Source organism: Theropithecus gelada, chromosome 1 (assembly GCF_003255815.1).
Source record: "Theropithecus gelada isolate Dixy chromosome 1, Tgel_1.0, whole genome shotgun sequence".
Lineage (NCBI taxonomy): Eukaryota > Metazoa > Chordata > Mammalia > Primates > Cercopithecidae > Theropithecus > Theropithecus gelada.
The window spans coordinates 140,107,595-140,127,650 of record NC_037668.1 but is presented as its reverse complement, the minus strand read 5'-3'; the positions used below and the strand labels follow the sequence as shown (position 1 = coordinate 140,127,650).

Sequence of the window (20,056 nt, the reverse complement as noted above, 5' to 3'; positions counted from 1 at the left end):
AATGGCACTGAAAGTATATATAAATTTACAAGAGACATAAAAGTTGTAGCTAGGCAAATTTAAAAGGTTAGCATGTTACTTAACTCATTTTTGAATGAGAAGTGACTTTTAATTTGTAGACAAAAATTGTGACTTACATATGAAGAGAAGCAAGAACATGAGACAGGATAGAGCAAAAAAGAAAAAAAAATCAGCTGAAAACTTAACAACTGTCAACTCTGTAATGGCTGCAAAAGTTAATGAATGTTGGGAACATGTGGTCCATGATAAGTGGAGAAGAGAATGGAGGCGGTTGAAAGGGGGAAAATTTGGGTCTGGTCAAAGAAAATAATACAAGGACTGTAATTTTGTATTTCTAAAGAAGACATCAGAATTATAAAATGGAACTCAAAATTAATACTTTATAATAGAGAAAAAGTACTACTGCTTATATGTAGGTTTTAAGAAATCAGCATCATGTATAAACACCATACACATTTTGCTATAAAGTTCAATACTCGATAATGCCCTTTACCACACAATGTCCTTTACCATGCAAACTATATAAAGGAAAATTCTAACTGCATGAATGAGTTTTAAGTATCTGAATGTGTTGCAGAACAAAATGGAATAAAAATTAAACACTTACTATCAACTTGACTGTAAGAAGAAGTTACTGTGTCAAGGTGGGCAAAGAGAAAATAAGAACAGGGAATACCCAACAGTTATTTCACACAAAAAGTAGACACATCATCACGTATTTCTTTTGTATACATTACTTAGTATTCACGACTTCTATGAAATCTTTAAAGAGTAGTAACGTGACATGTAAACTTTTAAGTAGTAAAGTCTTGGACTTTAAAAGGTGTTTTTCACATCCAATGTAACTTACTTTAAAACAAATTATTTCAGAAGATTATCTAAGTGTCACAAACAAGCAACACATATATACTGCAATTTTATTTCAATCGCACAAATGAAGTTAGCATGTAGGAAATTGAAGTGAAACAAATTTAAACGAAATAGTTACGGTAAAAATAGAAAACTGAAAATTCTAAGAAGGAAGTACACCTAAAAAGCATGAGAATTCAACATTCATTAGTGTTTCATCTTCAGTTTTGATTGACACTTGAAGCTTGCAAATTTTTAAACAAACTTTTAAATCATGATGACTATTCCGAAGAGATTTCAGCACCAGCACTAAGATTTGTACATTCAGTTTGTTTGCAATTGACTTGTGAGCCATTTACATAGTGGATAGTACAGATTTGTCACAGGTCAGATCACAGTGTTGAGGAAAGCAGTACCTTCCTGTCATGAGAAAGGATCCCCTAAACTGTACTCAGCTTAAGACATCCAATGTACAAGAGCACAAAAACCATCATAATAATGTGGTTCCAGGAACATAGTTTTGATAAGGTAAAGAACTTAGGCTTCTGTTTCCCACTGTAATTACTGAAATCTCTAATAATGACACAACTGTCATGTATGTGACAGCAAATGTATATAATAATTCATTCAGACTTCTTGGAAAGAACACATTTAGCAATCTGGGATGATGGAAAATATAGTGTGATTCAACACTGGTTTTTTTTTTTCTTTTGTCATTTTACACAGACATCATGTTAATATTAGACCAAGGCACAAAACGTTTAGTGCATAAACCCAGTTTCTTTTAAGATTTAGCATTTTATTTTAGTCTCTTATCTTAGTTTGGACCACTTGTACCCAGTACTCTACCTACTACAGACTATTTAACTTACCCAACAAAATCAAAAGAGGTTTCTGACCAGATTTATAGGGGACATAACTGATCATATTATCAAAGTGTTTGCATAACCAAAAGTACAATAATAAAGATGAAAATGCCTCCTATTTCTTTTAGAAAATACGTCATAAGCTTGCTGCATCTTTGATGTTTTTACTACTACTGCATGACAATGAATATCTGATAGAAAAAAGAAATGTATACTTGAATTATGATAGCTCATCCATCACAGTTTAATCTAAAAGTGAAATTTCTACAGAAATAGGAACTATTTTAACAAAGAAAAAAAAACCCTCATCCAAACTTCTTTGTAGTGGTAAATGCTGCAAATTTGCAGCATTTAGAAAACTACACTATCAACAAGCTCTGCTTTATGGACAGAGATGTACAAAATCTAGAAAGCAGATGAAAGTGAATTATTTCAAAATTTTAGTAAAACTTCTGATAATCAGAGTTCAAAGCAAATATGGCACATAACAACTCAAGCATAAATCAAGATGGAGAGCCTGGAGAGTTTGATTTCTTAAATTTTCCAAAAAGCTATCATTGCAACATACAGGATTTCTCCCTTATTTTAACCTTGCCAGTTTCAAAGGAAAGAAAAGTGGCTTCCATATAGACAGCATGTGCGCGAGGGCACACACACACAGGGTGGCAGGCAGAGAGTCTAATTCCTTCTTCCCACCACCCTCAAGTCTCACTTTACTTATTAAAAGAAAACTGCAGAACTCCTTGTTGGTTTTCCTTTACCTAATGATTTCTGTGACCTTAATTGCTGCCATCATTGTTATTTCTTGCATTTCAACATAACAAAATTCAAAAGCAGCTTCATTCAGGAGCATGTATCTAAACACCTGTGTAACAGCAGGGGACCTAGGTAGTAATAACTGCCAAATTCAGTGATCAAACTTTTGAGTTCCACAGTAAGATATTATGTGAAGCTCTGAATCATGTTTCAGACCATTGAAATTACTGGTTAAAATACAAATAGCTGAAGACATGATGTAAAAGATTAAGTACTTGGTTTTGTAACATATTTACCAATTAAAGTCACAAAATATTCCTCATTATTATTCATGCAGGTAACTGAGAAAAAGATAGTGCAGAAATCAAGTTCAAATAAAAAATTATTCCTCCCCTTCCTCCCACTCCCCTATACTCTACAAAATGTTTTCCCTGGGACTAGGCCTTGAAAAGGCCACTACATATTAGTGTGACATGCATTACTGTCTGCAATTAAAAAAGCTAACTTTGTGGTGATTGTAATTACATTATAAAAATGTCCACATGCATAAATCTAAAAAAGGTTGAAAACCTACAGTAAATCTACAATATAGTGTTTACATTTGACCACTGGTTTGTGTTATGTAGAAGTCATAGATTTGGTAAAGCATTGTAACAATTTAGGAAGGCATCTAAATCTTTAAATTCTGGACAAATTTTATGTTTTAATCTACAAAATTGCATGAAGGCTAACTTGAGAGACTTCCTATCATTCTAAAATTCCTCAAGCTGAAGATATCATTTTTCAGACACTTTCTTATAAATATTACCCTTTGAAAGCACTTACAATTCCATTTGTTCCACTTATTATGATCTTAACTTACATAGGCCTGATCTCAATTATTCATGGAATATCAAACATGATAGGAAGAACAAACCTGAGAGAAACATTACAATACAATAGCAAACTTGCTCAATTCTTTACCAGCACTCTCTGCAAAGAAACTTCCTAAGCCTTTCTCCTCTTTATTTTAGCAATGTATTGTGGAAAATGTGCAATTTTATCTTGACATGAAAATATTTCAATGCACGGTGATTTTGCCTGATGGGTTTTAGTATTTTCTGCATAACTGTTACAGGAACTCTTATATGATTCTCTTCCATTCTGTTGTAAAGGCCAGAAAAAAGCAGCAAACGGAGAGGGAAAAGAGCTTATCGCCAGAGTCATAATGTTTGAAGGCTTTCAGAGTAGGTTGGATTTTCCCTCCTTCTGTTTGTCTCCATTTTCTTCTTACAGCTCATAAAATGTAGGGGTTTGCTGTTGTGAACAGTTGTTGTTTGTAGGATTTTTTTTCCTTCAGATTAAAGTCCTATCTCTCCTTAGTCTGTTCCTCTATGCAGTATTTGACTTGCTCAGTTCCTGCCTGATTGCTGGATGGAAAAGAACAAGTATTGAAAATAAATATAATGGTAAAGTAAGATAAATGAGTGGCTCATTCTTAAGAAACTTTAAGGATTGTGCTCAAACTCACAGTAATAAAAAAATTAACTTTGCATCTTTCATTGCACACATCTTTAATACTAGAAAGATGATACTAATTTCTATATATTTTCTCCTTTTGTATACAAAATGAAAACACTGAGTATGTGGGCTCAAAAAGAAGAGGGCACTGGGATAGGTTAGCAGGGGTAACCTAGAGAAAGATCTGTTCATGTGGATTTCCATCTAAGACAAGACAACATCTGAATTGAGGGATTTTGTTTAATCCCTATTTATAAAAATAATTTCCATTATATGAAGGAGAAACCTCCTCCCCAAAACCCTAATCCTAAAAGGGCAGGACTATGGAAGTCATTGCCCTCAAGTAATCAACTCGGCATTTCCTTATTTGCATTTTCTTAAAAATGGTGAATCTTAAACATTGTTTATAGGAATAGGAATAGTAAATTTGTCCAGATACTTACCATCAATGAGCTCTTCTTTTAGCTTTGTTAACTCCTTTCTCATTTCATCTAAAATGTCCTAAAATATTAGAGAAAAATATCAGAAATACAGAAAAAAAATACTGCTAAAAAGATTCTTACTCATATAAAATTTTAAGAATGTCATGAAGTATGATGTGTAGTTTTTTTTTGTTTCCAGAGCCACAATTCTATTTCTTGGAAGACTAGCCTTGGTAAATTTTAATATTCTTCCCTTCCCAATCCTGGCTTATTCTAGCCTAGCAATATGTGAAATAGAATGCTTCCTAAAATTAAGATAATTACTCTGTCATCCAGTGAAAGGTATGATTCAGATAGTTTCTAGAAATGATAACAGCTGTGCTTTCAATCTAGTCCTCTGGGAACAATCTCAGAGGTGATGCAAAGGAAGTTTAGAGGATGAAGATATCACAATAAACTGGACAATCGGCTCTTGGCAAATCTGTTCTTTTGTTTGAAGTATGGAGATTTCTTAGGAATCACCATAGCTGCCAAACGATATTTCAAGGAGTCTAGGATTTTCCTGAAGGGACCTCAGAGATTGCCCTAATGGGTAGGCAGGAAGGTGGGCGAGGCCCTGGTTGACCCATGCTGTCCAATACGGCAGGCACCAGCCATATGCAGCTGAAATGAGGCTAATCTGAAATGAGATGTGCTGTAAGTGTAAAGCACACACCAGAGTTCTCAGATTTAATATGATGAAAACAATGTAAAATAACTCGTTAGTAATTTATAAAAATTGACTACATATTAAAACATACTTTAAATACATTATTAAGTTTCTAAATTAATGTTGTCCTTTTGTTTCGTATTTTTAAAATGCGGCTACTAGAAAAAATTTAAAATATATACATAGCCCACATTATACTTCTATTAACTGTGGTGCTCTGGGCCCTCCTTCAAGAACTGCAGATTTGGCCGGGTGCGGTGGCTCACGCCTGTAATCCCAGCACTTTGGGAGGCTGAGGCAGACGGATCACTTGAGGCTGGGAAATTTGAGACCAGCCTGGCCAACATGGTGAAACCCCGTCTCTACAAAAACTACAAAAGTTAGCCGGGCATGGTAGTGCACACCTGTAATCCCAGCTACTTGGGAGGCTGAGGCAGGAGAATCGCTTGAACCTGGGAGGCAGAGGCTGCAGTGAGCCAAGATCGCACCACTGCTCTTCAGCCTGGGTGGTAGAGTGAGACTCTGTCTCAAAAACAAAAAACAAACAAAAAACCCCCCTGCAGATTCAAGATTGGAGGTCCTATGACAAAGTGACACAATTTTAGTGGGTGAAAAGTAACAGCTGTCCTTTGGAAGGATTAGTTTTGAATTGTGTGACTTTAACACTGAATACCCCAGGAAAAATTAAATTGCTCTGTTAAAGTTTACCTTTTGAAAAGCTTCTCATGTTTAAAATAAAACTATCAATTAAAGTCTTCATTTTAACAATGGAAAAGACTGAGACACAAGAGTTATTAAATAAACTCACAGATATCCTGATCCAAATTACTCTTTACATCTCATCCCCCAAATCAAATCTATTCCTCTGTTATCCTCCAATTCTTCAGAAAACCAAGAATTGACCATGTTTTGAAGTGTGTGGAAGTGCTCTATTTTAAAATATTTTTCAAGAAAGCCACATTCAATACAGAGCAAAACAAGGGCTTGATTTTCAATGACCACATGTTCCCCTTTAAGATCATATAACTGAATTTAACTTTTCAAATAGCTTTGCAGTATGAAAATTCAGTTTATCTAAAAAATGTATTTCATCTCTTCTGTGAATAAGGTATTTTAAATCACAATCCTATCACTTACTACTTCTTCCTGAGTACACAAGTATTAAATATAATGCATATGTACCCAAATGTGGACAGTATCTTTTTTTATATAAAATTGAGATAACTGTACACATCTGTTTTGTTACCTAACACAGGCAAGTATTCACAATTTACTATTAAGCATACTAAATTATGATCCCTTGAAGCCTACAGAGCCTCTACTCTACCCACTATAGCTTTGTATACTTCCACAATATTTTCTTTGAATAAATTCCTGGAATTCATATCACTGAGTTCAAGGTAAGACATTTATTTTTCAGGCTTTTGATTTTGTTTTTCCAAACTGCTTTTTAGAAAGCCGACGTATAGAAGAGTGCCTATTTCCTCGCACTCTTGCCAAAATCAGATTTGTTGCATTCCATTTTGCCAAAACAGTAACTGAAAAGCAAAAGCCCCATTGTTTTCTTTACAACTGCATACCACGCACTTACATTTAAACCTTATGCTGTTATCACTAAACCACAGCCCCACCCTCCACTACCTCTGGAACTTCATGCAAACTCAATGAACTGGAAGTGTAGATTTGAAAAAATACACTACTACTAATGCCACTGTTTAATTTGTATAACAATAGCTCTATGGTTTTTCTAAGTACATTCAGGATCCATGTCAAAGATATGCATATAAGATATTTTTTTAAAAGAAACAAGTACAAATAAAGCTGCCACTGAGCGCCCACCTGCTTCAGCCTGTCATAGTCAAGTCCTTCCGTCTGGACTCCATTGGCACTGGGCTGTGATAAGGGTGTGGATTTTGGTCTGCATAAATGAAATTTCCAGGACAGGTAAACAACATTCTTAACACTTAATGAGTTCATAAATAATTGCAAATTTGCCAACCCAACACCAGATTTAAATACATTTCTTTAAAATAGCCATTTTGTTAAAAATTATCAAAATTGTAGGGCTGATTAGGACATAAAACAAAATTTTTTCACTTTTCTCAGTATTTCTTATTTATAAAAGAACTAGAAAAAGGTGACAAGGTGGTAAGACTTCTTCAGAAAAGAGTAGACGATGGTATTCTTTGGGCATGAGGTAACCAGATAACGTGGCATGTTGACCAAGACAGTGATGAAGAGGCCAGCTGGAACATCTGAGGCTCAAATAACACAATCTTGTTCTGTCTTTCTTTTGAACTTTTACATTATCTACTTAAATACCTGGGCAAACCAGTGAAAGGAGAAACATAAAGACTTGAATGTTTTACACTAACATAAATCAGCTTACAAAGTTGATGCCTTGGATTGCAGGAAGAAAACATTTTTAGTGAGCATGATTTGCTTTATACATATTATTCCATTTCAAGAATCAAAATAAAAAATGTTTTAAAAATGTTTATTAGATTAGACTATGTGACTATTTCCTTGTGAAAATTTTATGGAGACGTCATTTGAATGTTGTGTTTCAGGCTAACTACTTCCACACATTTATTTTATTAAATAAAAAGGAAATGCCAAACAGAAGCAGATTGTCAATTATTATTGCACTTTCAAAAGTTTAGTTTCTATTATAATTCTTAATAAGTCAATGATTAGGTATATTTTAAACAAGTTTCAGCACCAAATAAACCAGTCATGGTGCCCTCTCCAATTGTGGCAATAAAAGAATCCTCAGCGGAAAACCTAGAGTTTTAATTGGGCACGCCTCTGGGTTCTGGTTTAGTCTAGTACGAGCCACGAATAAATGCAACTTAAAACCATCAGGCAAATCATATATTCCCAATTTTGCAGAGTACCAACGTTAGCAATCTGAAGCAAGACCCAAAAGGCGTAATAAATTTTTCCAAGTTATAATTTTATAACTCTTATAAGACATAAAATACTTTAAACCCATAGGCATGGTTCCTGAAGATTAAACACTGAGTTAATCTTTTTGTTGTTGTTGTTGTTGCTGCTGTTTATGAGATGCAGTCTTGCTCTGTCTCCCAGGCTGGAGTGCAGTGGTGTGATCTCGGCTCACTGCAGCCTCTGCCTCCTGGGTTCAAGTGATTCTCCTGCCTCAGCCTCCGGAGTAGCTGGGATTACAGGTGCGCCACAAGGACTGGCTAATTTTTTTTTTGTATTTTGAGTAGAGACGGGGTTTCACCATGTTGGCCAGGCTGGTCTCGAACTCCTGACTTCATAATTTGTCTGCTTCAGCCTCCCAAATTGCTGGGTGTAGGTGTGAGCCACCATGCCCGGCCTGTTAATCTGCTTTACTATCAAAATGTATTACTGCTTAAAAGACTGTTAGGAAGCAAGTCGTCCAATTTTACCTTATTAGGTATCTGCTTATATGAGTGGGGGAAATAATAACTTTCAGAAAACTTCATTCAATACGCACTGAGCTAGGCACTGTAGGGAATAAGATTTATATGAAATATTTCCTTTCCTCTTGTGAGGCTACACCTTCTTACTTTGCTAGGGAAGACTACTAAATTCCAAGGTCACTTAAGATTTACTGAGATCCATAAAATGCAAGTCATGGTGCCCTATGCAGAGCCACGTCTGGCAAACAGTCTTACAGTTTAGGACACCATCATTTCATATACTCACTCATGCTACCTATTCCTGTTCTCTAGAATTAAACTATAATTCATACTCTGCTTTTCTTTTACATTTCTCATTTAAGTGGTCCATTTAGCTAGTTATTTTCTCAAGTTATATAATGAATACCTCTGAAATTCACATGAACAACTACAGTCTGCTATTTAATTGGGCAAGTATGTTACGAATATATCCATATTTACTAGGCAATGTAAAATATTATTGTCATGTAATAAAAACAATTGTGGAGACATGCAAATTTTTAAAAATTTAATTCATGCTAACATGCAATCCATCACCACCACCACCATGATAATTAACTAAAGGGGGGAACTTTTCATACTGAAGGAAAGATGTAATCACCACTTTTTTTCTTAACTTTTACCAAAAAAGTTTATCAGTAACATTATCCCAGGGGGTACTATGTGTGAAAGCGGCAAGATAACTGAGCAGATTTACTACATTAAAAAAATATATATATTTTTGAACACAAGGTCTCATTCTGTCACGCAGGCTGCAGTGCAGTGGCATGATCTCAGCTCACTGCAGCCTTGACCTCCTGGGCTCAAGCCTTCTTCCCACCTCAGCCTCCCACAGGCACATGCAACCATGCCCAGCTAATTTTTGTATGTTTTATAGAGACAGGGTTTAACCACATTGCCTAGGCTAGTCTCAAGCTCCTGGACTCAAGTGATCCTCCTGCCTAGGCCTCCCAAAGAGCTGGGATTATAGGCATGAGCTATGGTACCCAGCCTTAAAAATTTCATTGTTAAATGCTATTTTTCTATGTACTAGCAAATTTTCTAAAGAAATCTTTTGGCCAAAACAAACCACCTCAAAAAAAAAAAAAAAAAAAAAAAGCAGAAAAAACTATTTCACTAGTGGAATATAAACATTTTGTGAAGATTTAACTGGCTGACAAAATTAACTTGTTGTAGTTCGATCATTAATAGCATAAAAATAATTTTAGCAAGTAAGAATTTGGCCAGAGTCTGCTTACTGAACTGCCAACTCACTGTGATACACATCCACTATGAACAGCATTTAATTCATATTCCCAGTGGACCTGATGTATATTAAAAAGAAAAAAAAATGTATAAAATAACATAAATATATTTCAGTTATTTCTAACCTATGGGTTTTCATCATAATTGATCACAAAATGAGGGTTTCTCAGGTTTTTATTTTACTTTTTTTTTTTTTTTTAAGAGAGGGTCTCATTTTGTCACCCAGGCTAGGGTGCAGTGGTGTGATCATGCCTCATTGCAGCCTCTTAACTCCTATGCACAAGATATCTTCCTGTCTTAGCCTCCTGAGTAGCTGGGACTATAGGCACAAGCCACCAGGCCCAGCTAGTTTTTTCATTTTTTGTAAAGATGGGGGCTCGCTAAGTTTCCCAGGCTGGTCTTGAACTCCTGGCCCCAAATGATCATCCAGCCTTGGCTTCCCAAGGTGCCAAAACTATAGGTGTGAACCACCGTGCTGGGCCAGTTTTTATTATTTTATGATGAGAGTGTTGCCTTTTAAACATCTGCCTATAAAATGTACTACTATATTTAAGTCCCTATTCTGCCACATTAATTGTGTAAGTAACTGAAAAGCATTTGAGGATTTTTTTTTAGCTATCAATTTTTTTAATTAAGAAAAAACTAGTTCATATCTTAAGTGTTCTTAATTAAAAAATGGTATAATAGGGCTCATCTAGAAAACAATCTACTCAGGGTGTTAGATGTTAAATTGTCTAAGATAATTTACTACAAAGTATCTAAGAAACAGAGATTTTCCTCAAAGAAACCACAACCATGGCGTTAATATTAGCCCATGTTCCAGTAACAGATGGAAAAGGATCTTCTATCTACTTTTTTGAAACCTTGTCTTATAATCATAAGGCAAACAGCCTTTAAAGGAAAATGCTTAAGCTACAAATGGCCTAGATAATATATGTGGCCTTAGATTCCCAGTCTAGTATTTCGAATATGTTTACCATTTGTATTTATCCTAATCCAACTGTGAAGTGATGGCAGAATTTTTAAAAGGTATTCAAAATAAAGAAAAAAAAATCTCCCTTGTGGTGATTACCAATCCAGGTAGAAAAAGCTCAGCCCTATCCTGAACATGTTATTTAAAAGTCTCAAATCACAACGTCACAGCAGGATGATACCTGTGTAATGAATCATAGGACCTGTTGTCAAAAACAATCTGATTTTTCCTTGGAGAATCCCGTCTATGAAGGGGAAAACCATTGAAAGGGATACACAATAGAACTTTAAAAAATAATTCTCATTATGTTACTGTTTTATAGGTTGTTAATAGCAAACCAAACAATAATTGAGTCTATTAACCTTAAAATAACCAATTTTTCCCCAATAAAAAAGATATTTTAAAACCTTTAGTTATGTGAAGATACCAGTTACAGAAAATTTTAAAAATCATTACACAATGGCTACTTTTTATAGGTTGTTAGGCACAGTAAGTATATAAAAGTATAGAAAATTAACTCTTCTCAGGAGGCATGTAAAGGACTAGTTTTCCCATCTTGAATACAAGATCTGTCAGGTCTTAATAATCACAGATGAATGCACCAACCTTCCAAATGTTATAATCCAGTCATAGTTTAAAGCATTTTTAACCAAACATTCTTGCTTTTACTCTTAACAAATACAGCAATATGCAATATCTCATGTATATTATGGGATATTAATCCATCTTACCACTAACATAATTTTGACAAAGTTATTCCAAAGATAAATGGGCACCTTCACTACAATGCAAGGATGAGACATACTTAAAGCAGCTAATATACCTGCTTTCTGAAGGAACGGGGAGATAACTTAGGAAGAAAAGCAATATAGTTCTTACTCTTTTCAACGTATTTTTAAAATCTTTTATGGTTTAAAACAGCTTTTGTGAAATTTTAAAACCTACATACCAGTAGTTGGATCAAATCTATCAAAAGATATATGAGTGGTCAGGAAATAATCAGGGTTTCAGAATTTCTATTTTGGGAAACGGGAGGAAAATCACCTAACAGAATTGGAACATGATTATGGTGCACTATTAGATACTAAGAATCAAGATTCAACTCATTTATATAAAATTATTTTCAAAATGGTGACCTTTAGAGCACTTACTAAATTTCCAAGTCTGGGGGAAAAAAAAAAAAAAAAAAAAAAAAGTCTTTTTTCTCCCTACTCCGGAATTAGGAAAAATAAAAAAATCTTTCAAAGAACAACTTTTCCTTTACTAAATGGAAATACATCAAAGAACGTATTCCATTTGGAGAACCTCATCCATGTCCATTCTAAGACATGACTTCTGCCATCAACATAGGCTTAGCTTTATTTAATTCACTATGGAATGCAGATCAACGAAGCAGGATGAAGAGAAAGGACAAATGACATGTGACAGGTCTGCAGACTGGAGTGCAATAGCGCGATATCAGCTCACTGCAACCTCCGTCTCCCAGGTTCAAGTGATTCTCGTGTCTCAGCCTCCCAAGTAGCTGGGATTGCAGGCGTGTGCCACCATGCCCAGTTAATTTTGGTATTTTTAGTAGAGATGGGGTTTCATCATGTTAGCCAAGCTGGTCTCAAATTCGTGACCTCAAGTGATCCACCCACCTCAGCCTCCCAAAGTGCTGGGATTACAGGCATGAGCCACCACGCCTGGCCAGCCCCTTCTTATGGGCTTGATAAATCAGCACTTCATAATGTGGTACTGAAGAAAATCCATAACCGGTAGAGATATGTTAGAAGGCCATCTCAGTTAGGAGTCTGAGAAACACAAATGTGCAATTTTTCTACTCTACTGAAAACACATGTACACCAAAAGCAATTCCCCTCTTTCTTCTAAAGTAAAATATGATCATCTTTCAATCACTTAGAAACTAAAAGCTTTTATACATTCCAAAAGGTCTAGTTTCTTTGTGGAGCTTAAACAATTGTGTCATTACCAAATCTTCTTTCCGACTAGCAGAAAGCACCACATAGAAAGCCAAATCCAAATTCAGACTTAGACTAACACAGAACAGGTCTACAAGTCTATCCTTGTACTTCTCTTTATTAGGTTTCTATAATTAGAGTCAAGTTGCTTTTTACAAGACAAAAATAAGGCAAATAGCTCAGAAAGAAAAGACAAAATACTTCTTAGTTTCTAAATACATACTTTTTTTTTTTTTCTGGGAAAAATACAAGTCCTTTAAACTTTATACAAGTCTCATAAACCAAGAAAAGGTTTCATCTGTGTTCAGGAGCTGTGATATAAATTTAGTCATGAAAATAAAGTATGCCTAGCTAAAGGAAGAACAAATTTGCCTAAACATGCCCACATGTACTTGTAGAAACAAGTATTAGCTAGCCTTGTTTCTGGATACTATCTTTTCTAACTTGATTACACTTACACGTTTCAAATGAGATAGGGAAATACATGTTTCTACTTTACAAATTCAAAGATGTAGGTTTCATTTTGCTCTTTTCTCTCCAGCTGATTTTCAGGTTTAAAAAAGGCTCCAAAAGTTTTTTATATACACACACACACACACACACACACACACACACACACACACTATGTCATTGGGACTAATGGGGAAATGTGACTATATACTATATTAGATAATATTATTGTTCAATGTTAAATTTCTTGAGAGTAATAATGGTGTTCTGGTTACAAAGCAGATGTCCTGGTTCTTCCAAAAAACACTAAAGTATTTAGGGTGAAACACTTCTTATTTGTGAACTGCTTTCAAACTAATCAGAGGGGAAAAAAGTGTAGATATGTAGATAGTTAAGACAAGTGGGGCAAAATGTTGACAACTGTTAAACCTAGGAAATGGGTATACACATATTCACTGTACTATCCTTTTAATTTTTCTGTAGTTTTGAATTTTTCAAAATACAAATTGGGAAAGACAAAGCTATCTTAAAATCTCAGATCATCTGGTTAATAAATGTAGGGTAGAATTTATCAATCACTAGTAATGTAGATGAGTAATATATAATGAGGCTTGGTGGTTGTCCAATACTAGGAGGATCATGAGAGTTTTATGGACTCCTTGTATAATTTCTTACCATTCAATTTTTTTCTACACTAAGAATGCACTAATTTCTTTTTTTATACAAATAAAATATAAAACTTAAGAGAAAAAAGTTGATACCTGGAGATAACAGGTGACTTGCTGCCATTCATTGTATTTGTTCTTTCCCAAGGTTTTCTTGTTGGTTCTTTAAAAACAAAGAACAGAAGTTATTAAATATACGCTTCCAGAGTTATTATAAAACAAAAAACTAAATCTCATTATACCTGTTTACATAGCAGTAATATAAATAAAAATTTAAATTCTAAACTTTAGTTGAAATCTGTAAGGATTCTAATTTGTACAACGCCAGACCTCAAAATGAGAAGAAATTATAAACCACTACGGGAAGTTTCCAAGGAAAAACTTACATTGTTAAGTCTAAAATATTATAATTCTATAAACTGGATGGTAAGGAGTTTCTCTAATAAAGAAAGGATAGTAAGAATAAAGTAGGATAATTTTAAAATTAGGATAGTTCAATTAATTTAATGGAGTAGTATTACTGACATTGTTTTAAATTACTTTTAGCGCCAATGATAAAAACAATAAGTATAACTTATAATATGTTCATGTATTTCAACAATTAATCTAAATCCAAATAGTCCCTCTTAGGAAAAAAAATAGGAGCAACTCAAATTAAATTTCAGAATCCTGAAATTCTACTATACTTCCTTGATTCTTAAACAATGAATTATTGGGACTTAGCCGATAATTCCAGTTAAATATAAACAAGTTCGCGCTAAGCTCTTATTACAAAAGACACTATGTAGTCAGTGACTCACTAGCTGGCTGTCTATTGTGCTTGAATTGTTTTTCTAATCTGGGCTGACTCACTGATGCTGTCACTGGCCTCACTACATGACTGGGTAAAATCAGAAGTGGAATCTTGTCATGGAGGAAAGAATTTGGGCCACATGAGAATGAAGTTTATTCATGAGTTGTGATCTCATTGTGTAGTTTTAACTAAAACTGCTCTGAGTTCCAATTCAGCTCCTCAACTGGCTTCTGCACATTCTCAGGTAGCTTATGGTCTCTTCAAAGTACACTTACGCAAAAATAAATTCACACTCTTCCATGAAGCCCTGCTTTTGGTTCTGGATTTCTGTTGCATGCAGGCATTAGGTGTGAAACCTTAAAGTCATTATTGATCTTGCCTTACTCCTCATCAACCAAATTCCTTCTTTTTTATATTCCTTCTTTTGTATTCTAACAGCTAACGCAGTCTCTCAATGACCGCCACAGTGGTGGCAAGTTCCACACATGACCAGGAAGATCAAATTGGATGGGGTTTGGGACAGGCAGAATCAGAAACATATCCAACTGACACCAGTCCAAGCAGGTGAAAAGAGGGAAGTCCTGAATGAAACTGAGGGACACCTGGACAGGGAGGGGAATGGTCATCGGACATTGTCACTAAAGAGGTGGCAGGTGGAAGGATGAGGGAGTAATTCCAAAGTGGATAAGATGTAGCAAGTGCTACCTTTTAACAGCTGGCTGAGGTCCTTTCCCAGTCAGCCAAACCAGAACCATCTTTTAGTCTTAAAGGTCATCTGGTTGTGAGAAAGAACTGTTCAGCTGGCTCTGCGGAAGCTGAGAAGCAAGGGCCTCTTCTCTCTAAGGAGCTCAGCTGTGTTTCAGGAGGGGCAAGGGCTGGGTTCCCTTCAGAGGATCTTTACTGGCATGCGTATAGAGCTTCCTAATTGGTCTGCCTATCTCAATCCTCCCTAGTTTTAATGGGAAAACCACAAGTGCCATTTTAATGTGCCTCAGTTTCAGTGGATTAAATGTCCACTGAACTCAGTACTTGCAGGATAAAGTCTAAACTCTTGATAATTTTATAAAAGGCTCTCAACATTTTTGTTTCTAACTCATATTTCCGAACTTTCCCCCACAATACTCCTCAAAAAGAATTCCCTGTTCTAGTCTATTTCCTATTTCTTAATCTCTTCTTGCTCATCTCCAACTCCATACCTTTGCTCAAGCTATACTTACATTCTGAAATATCACACCTTCCCTCACTTTCAGCCAAACTAAATACTCTTCAAGGCATACTAAGATATCACTTTTCTCTACAAAGGTGACTCAGGTGACTCGTATGTGTCATCTCCTCCCTCTTTGACACACATTACTTAGTATTCAACATGTGGTTGTAAAAGGTTAACTTTACACCTGTGTGTCTCATCTTCCCAGCTGGACCAAGAGTTTTTTCGTGCTTAGAACCTGTACCTTTCACTTCAGGTGCCTGACACAATGTCAATTTAAAAACGGAATGAAACAAGTGACAAAAGAGGCCCTGCCCTTTTTGCTTTTATATATATATAATATATATATTATATATTATATATATTATATATTATATAATTATTAATTATATATAATATATAATTATTAATTATATATAATATATAATATATATTATATATTATATATATATGAGACACACACACAAAACCTGCACATTATTTTTTCATATTTTTGTTGTTGTTGTTGTTTAGACAGTCTCGCTTTGTCACCCAGACTGGAGTGCAGTGGCCGGATCTCAGCTCACTGCAAGCTCCGCCTCCCGGGTTCACGCCATTCTCCTGCCTCAGCCTCCCGAGTAGCTGGGACTACAGGCGCCCGCCACCTCGCCCGGCTAGGTTTTTGTATTTTTTAGTAGAGACGGGGTTTCACCGTGTTAGCCAGGATGGTCTCGATCTCCTGACCTTGTGATCCGCCCGTCTCGGCCTCCCAAAGTGCTGGGATTACAGGCTTGAGCCACCGCGCCCGGCCTATTTTTTCATATTTTATATAAGGGGTTATACATTATAAGGAATTTTTAACTTGGAGTCCACGGATAACCTTCAAGAAATTCATGAACATTCTGAAATTATGAACAAATCTGAATAAAAATACAATTTTCCCCCCTGGAAAAAGGATCTATAGCTCTCATCATATTCTAAAGGTTCTGTGACCCTGAAGTATGGTTCAGATTTACAACATCTATGCGGTACTAATGACAGCATATATAATTACTTTTGGCTTACAGAAAGAAGGATAAAGCTAAAGTAAGTGGGTCACAAAGCACTGAATTTTTAATTAAAGTAACATAAATTGAGTCCTATTCAGAGGGAAAACAAAGCCATGATGTTAATTATGGTACAGCAATCAGTCTACTGAAGAGTCACTATTTAATAATGAGAATGAGGAACGGGGGGTGGGGGTGTGAAAAGATGGATTACAATCACAAAAAACAAAAACAGAAGAACTTAAAAAAAAAAAAAAAGGGAATTCTAGGTGGCACATTGTGGCTCATGCCTGTAATCCCAGCACTTTGGGAGACTGAAACAGCTGGATCACTTGAGTTCAGGAGTTTGAGACCAGCCTGGGCAACATGGTGAAACCCTGTCTCTACCAAAAATGCAAACAATTAGCCAGGAGTGGTGCTATGCACCTGGGGCCTCAGCTACTTGGGGGGTTGGGGGGCTAAGGTGGGAGGATCACTTGAGCCTAGGAGGTAGAGGATGCAGTGAGCCAAGATCGCACCATTGCACTCCAGCCTGGGCAACAGAGTGAGACCCCATCTCAAAAAAATAAAACAATGAAAATTAAAAAGGTAACTGTAGATGCAGTTGGTTGTCTTTAAATCAAAACTGTAGGAATATAAGCATTTCTCTATACTGGTTTCCTATGGACCACTCTAGATATTAACTCATCAAGTTTATTTATGTTGTTTCATTCCAGAATAGATAAGGAGTTGGATAGTCCAGCCCTCAGTCTTTAATCAAATATGAAGAAATAACTTGTGAATATGTAATGAGTTCATATTCTCATCTTGGATACAGCACTCATCAAGTACCTCTAGTGAAATATACTTTGTTAATAATCTAGGTGATTTACTGGATGCTCAAGAATTCTCAATGTCAGAAATTTCACTGAATTCAAGAACACTTCCCCAAAATTTTAAGGAGACTTTTTAAATTTACAAATCAGAAACTTTATTCCCTTAATTATCAATATCACCCAAATGAATGGCTAGGATACCCTTCTCAATTTGAGAATGTTCTGAGGGAGACTGCAGTACTAACTAACATGCTCACTTTATTTTTACCTTTAGGAAAACAATTATGAAAAATACTTCTCGTCATCTAATAGTACATTAATATTTTCCTTGTTTTAGTAAGTAACCTCAAGAAAGTAACAGCAGCTTCCAGGAGGAAAAAAGTTAATTAATGCTTTCAGGTGTGAACAAAGAACTCTGGCATTCTGGTGTCTAGTCACTTGGTCCAAACATGGGGAAAGGAGGAATTTTTAACTGGGGAGTATTAATACTTTCAGAGAAAGTTTATAAAGGTTAAAATATTTATCTTGAACTTACCAGGTGTACTTGTTGAAGAGGCCTTAGAAGTTACAGGCTCTGAATCTTCCTAAATGTACAGATACATATTAATATCACATCTACCAGTCCCCTGCTGCTATATACATTTAGTGTTTTACACGTGCACTTCTAATATTCTTTCTGCCACTCCCCACTTTCTCTTTCATCAGTCTTCTCTCCCTTTCATTTCAGCTTAGACTTCTTTCTTCTCCTGTTTTCTATCACCTCCCCTTCAACCCTCCCCACAGTTCCTTTCCTCATGTGTTCTCCCTGAGAACTTTCACTAGCCAATGCTACAAAGCCAGACACAAGAGACAGATTTGAGGAATGGTATCAAAGGCAGCCAAATGGAGCAAGGGAAACATATTATTTGTTGCACACCAATATATAGCACAGACAAAGCAGAGTGTGCCCAGCTGAATCAGGGAGGAGGGCATGAAGGATACACTCTTAAGGGGCACAGCCAATAACCATCGAGCTCCTAGGGGAAACATATGAATTTAGGCTAATTCCTTCCTTTTAAATTAATGCAAGGGAAATGAAATGTTAATGCAAGGGAAATGAAATGTCATTCACTCTTTTTTTTTTTTTTTTTGAGACGGAGTCTCGCGCTGTGTCACCCAGGCTGGAGTGCAGTGGCGCGATCTCGGCTCACTGCAAGCTCCGCCTCCCAGGTTCACGCCATTCTCCTGCCTCAGCCTCCGAGTAGCTGGGACTACAGGCGCCCGCCACCATGCCCGGCTAGTTTTTTTTGTATTTTTAGTAGAGACGGGGTTTCACCATGTTAGCCAGGATGGTCTTGATCTCCTGACCTCGTGATCCACCCGCCTCGGCCTCCCAAAGTGCTGGGATTACAGGCTTGAGCCACCGCGCCCGGCCGTCATTCACTCATTTAAGGAACAGAATTAAACTCCACAGGTTTGAACTTCAATGCTTTTCCCACAACTCCAAATACTCAACTCATTTTACTAAGACTGCCATTTAAAATTTATAAATAACAGTCAAAACAAGCCACTTCACATGCATAAATAGTTAAAAATTAGCAAATATAAGTTCAAGCTAATTAAGTTCAAATTAAATAAATGCTGACACTATTTCCTGAATGGGCTGTGCTTGAATACCATATTTTAAGATAGACTATCTTTATTAACTTACACCTTTGTCCTCTTTCTGTTCTGTTTCTACTGTTGATCCCTTTTCAGCAATTCTTCTCCTACAAAGAAGGCAAATCCAATTTTTAAAAATATTATCTGATTCAGTATAAAAACCACTTCTCTATGAGGAAAGAAGTGCATCTAGTTAGTTGTATTCGGAATAAAATTAAAATCCTCTCAATTCTGGGCATGTCCATTATAATGAAATTCCTTACCTCCTGGCCAGCAGGGCACTCATTTCTTCCATTAAACCACTACCCCCTAAAGGAAGGGGTCCATTTCCACGGCCTGTATCTGCTTTAGATGAGGCCGAGTTCACACCAATAGCATTCCCTCCACTTGGGAAAGAGGCATCCTCCATCTTAATGAGAATACACAGACATAATCAACTCCTATGTTAGACAACCATATTTTTATAAATATATTACATCTAAAACAGAAGGAAACATCAGCATTAATTTTTAAAAACCTAAATATTATTTGTAAGCTTTAAGAACCAATAGATTCTTAGCATTGATTTTATATACCAACAAGAGTTTATCAAAACTACTATCAACAAGAATGCAATGAAACAGTATCATGTGTCTCTTCCTGTGTTGCCCTGAAAAGGGCATAACTTTGCTTTGATAATATTCCTGCTAAAACAACCCCTGCATAACTT

The 20,056-nt window shown here is 35.9% G+C and overlaps 1 protein-coding gene across 3 annotated transcripts in view; it reads right to left on the bottom strand.

The window, feature by feature from the left end:
* Positions 1-739: 739 nt before the first annotated feature.
* The window catches only part of ENAH (ENAH, actin regulator), a 157,215-nt gene continuing 137,898 nt past the window's right edge, over positions 740-20,056 (bottom strand). For 2 of the 3 annotated variants that reach the window (XM_025383773.1, XM_025383777.1), the window contains 7 exons: positions 19,611-19,756; positions 19,397-19,454; positions 18,242-18,290; positions 13,963-14,029; positions 6,963-7,041; positions 4,436-4,493; positions 740-3,901 (listed from right to left, as the gene is read on the bottom strand). In XM_025383773.1, the coding sequence (XP_025239558.1) occupies positions 3,864-3,901; positions 4,436-4,493; positions 6,963-7,041; positions 13,963-14,029; positions 18,242-18,290; positions 19,397-19,454; positions 19,611-19,756 (495 nt within the window). In that variant the 3' untranslated portion in view covers positions 740-3,863. Of the gene's footprint in view, positions 3,902-4,435; positions 4,494-6,962; positions 7,042-10,971; positions 11,035-13,962; positions 14,030-18,241; positions 18,291-19,396; positions 19,455-19,610; positions 19,757-20,056 lie in introns of all 3 variants that reach the window. The other variant, XM_025383767.1, reaches the window with a different exon arrangement.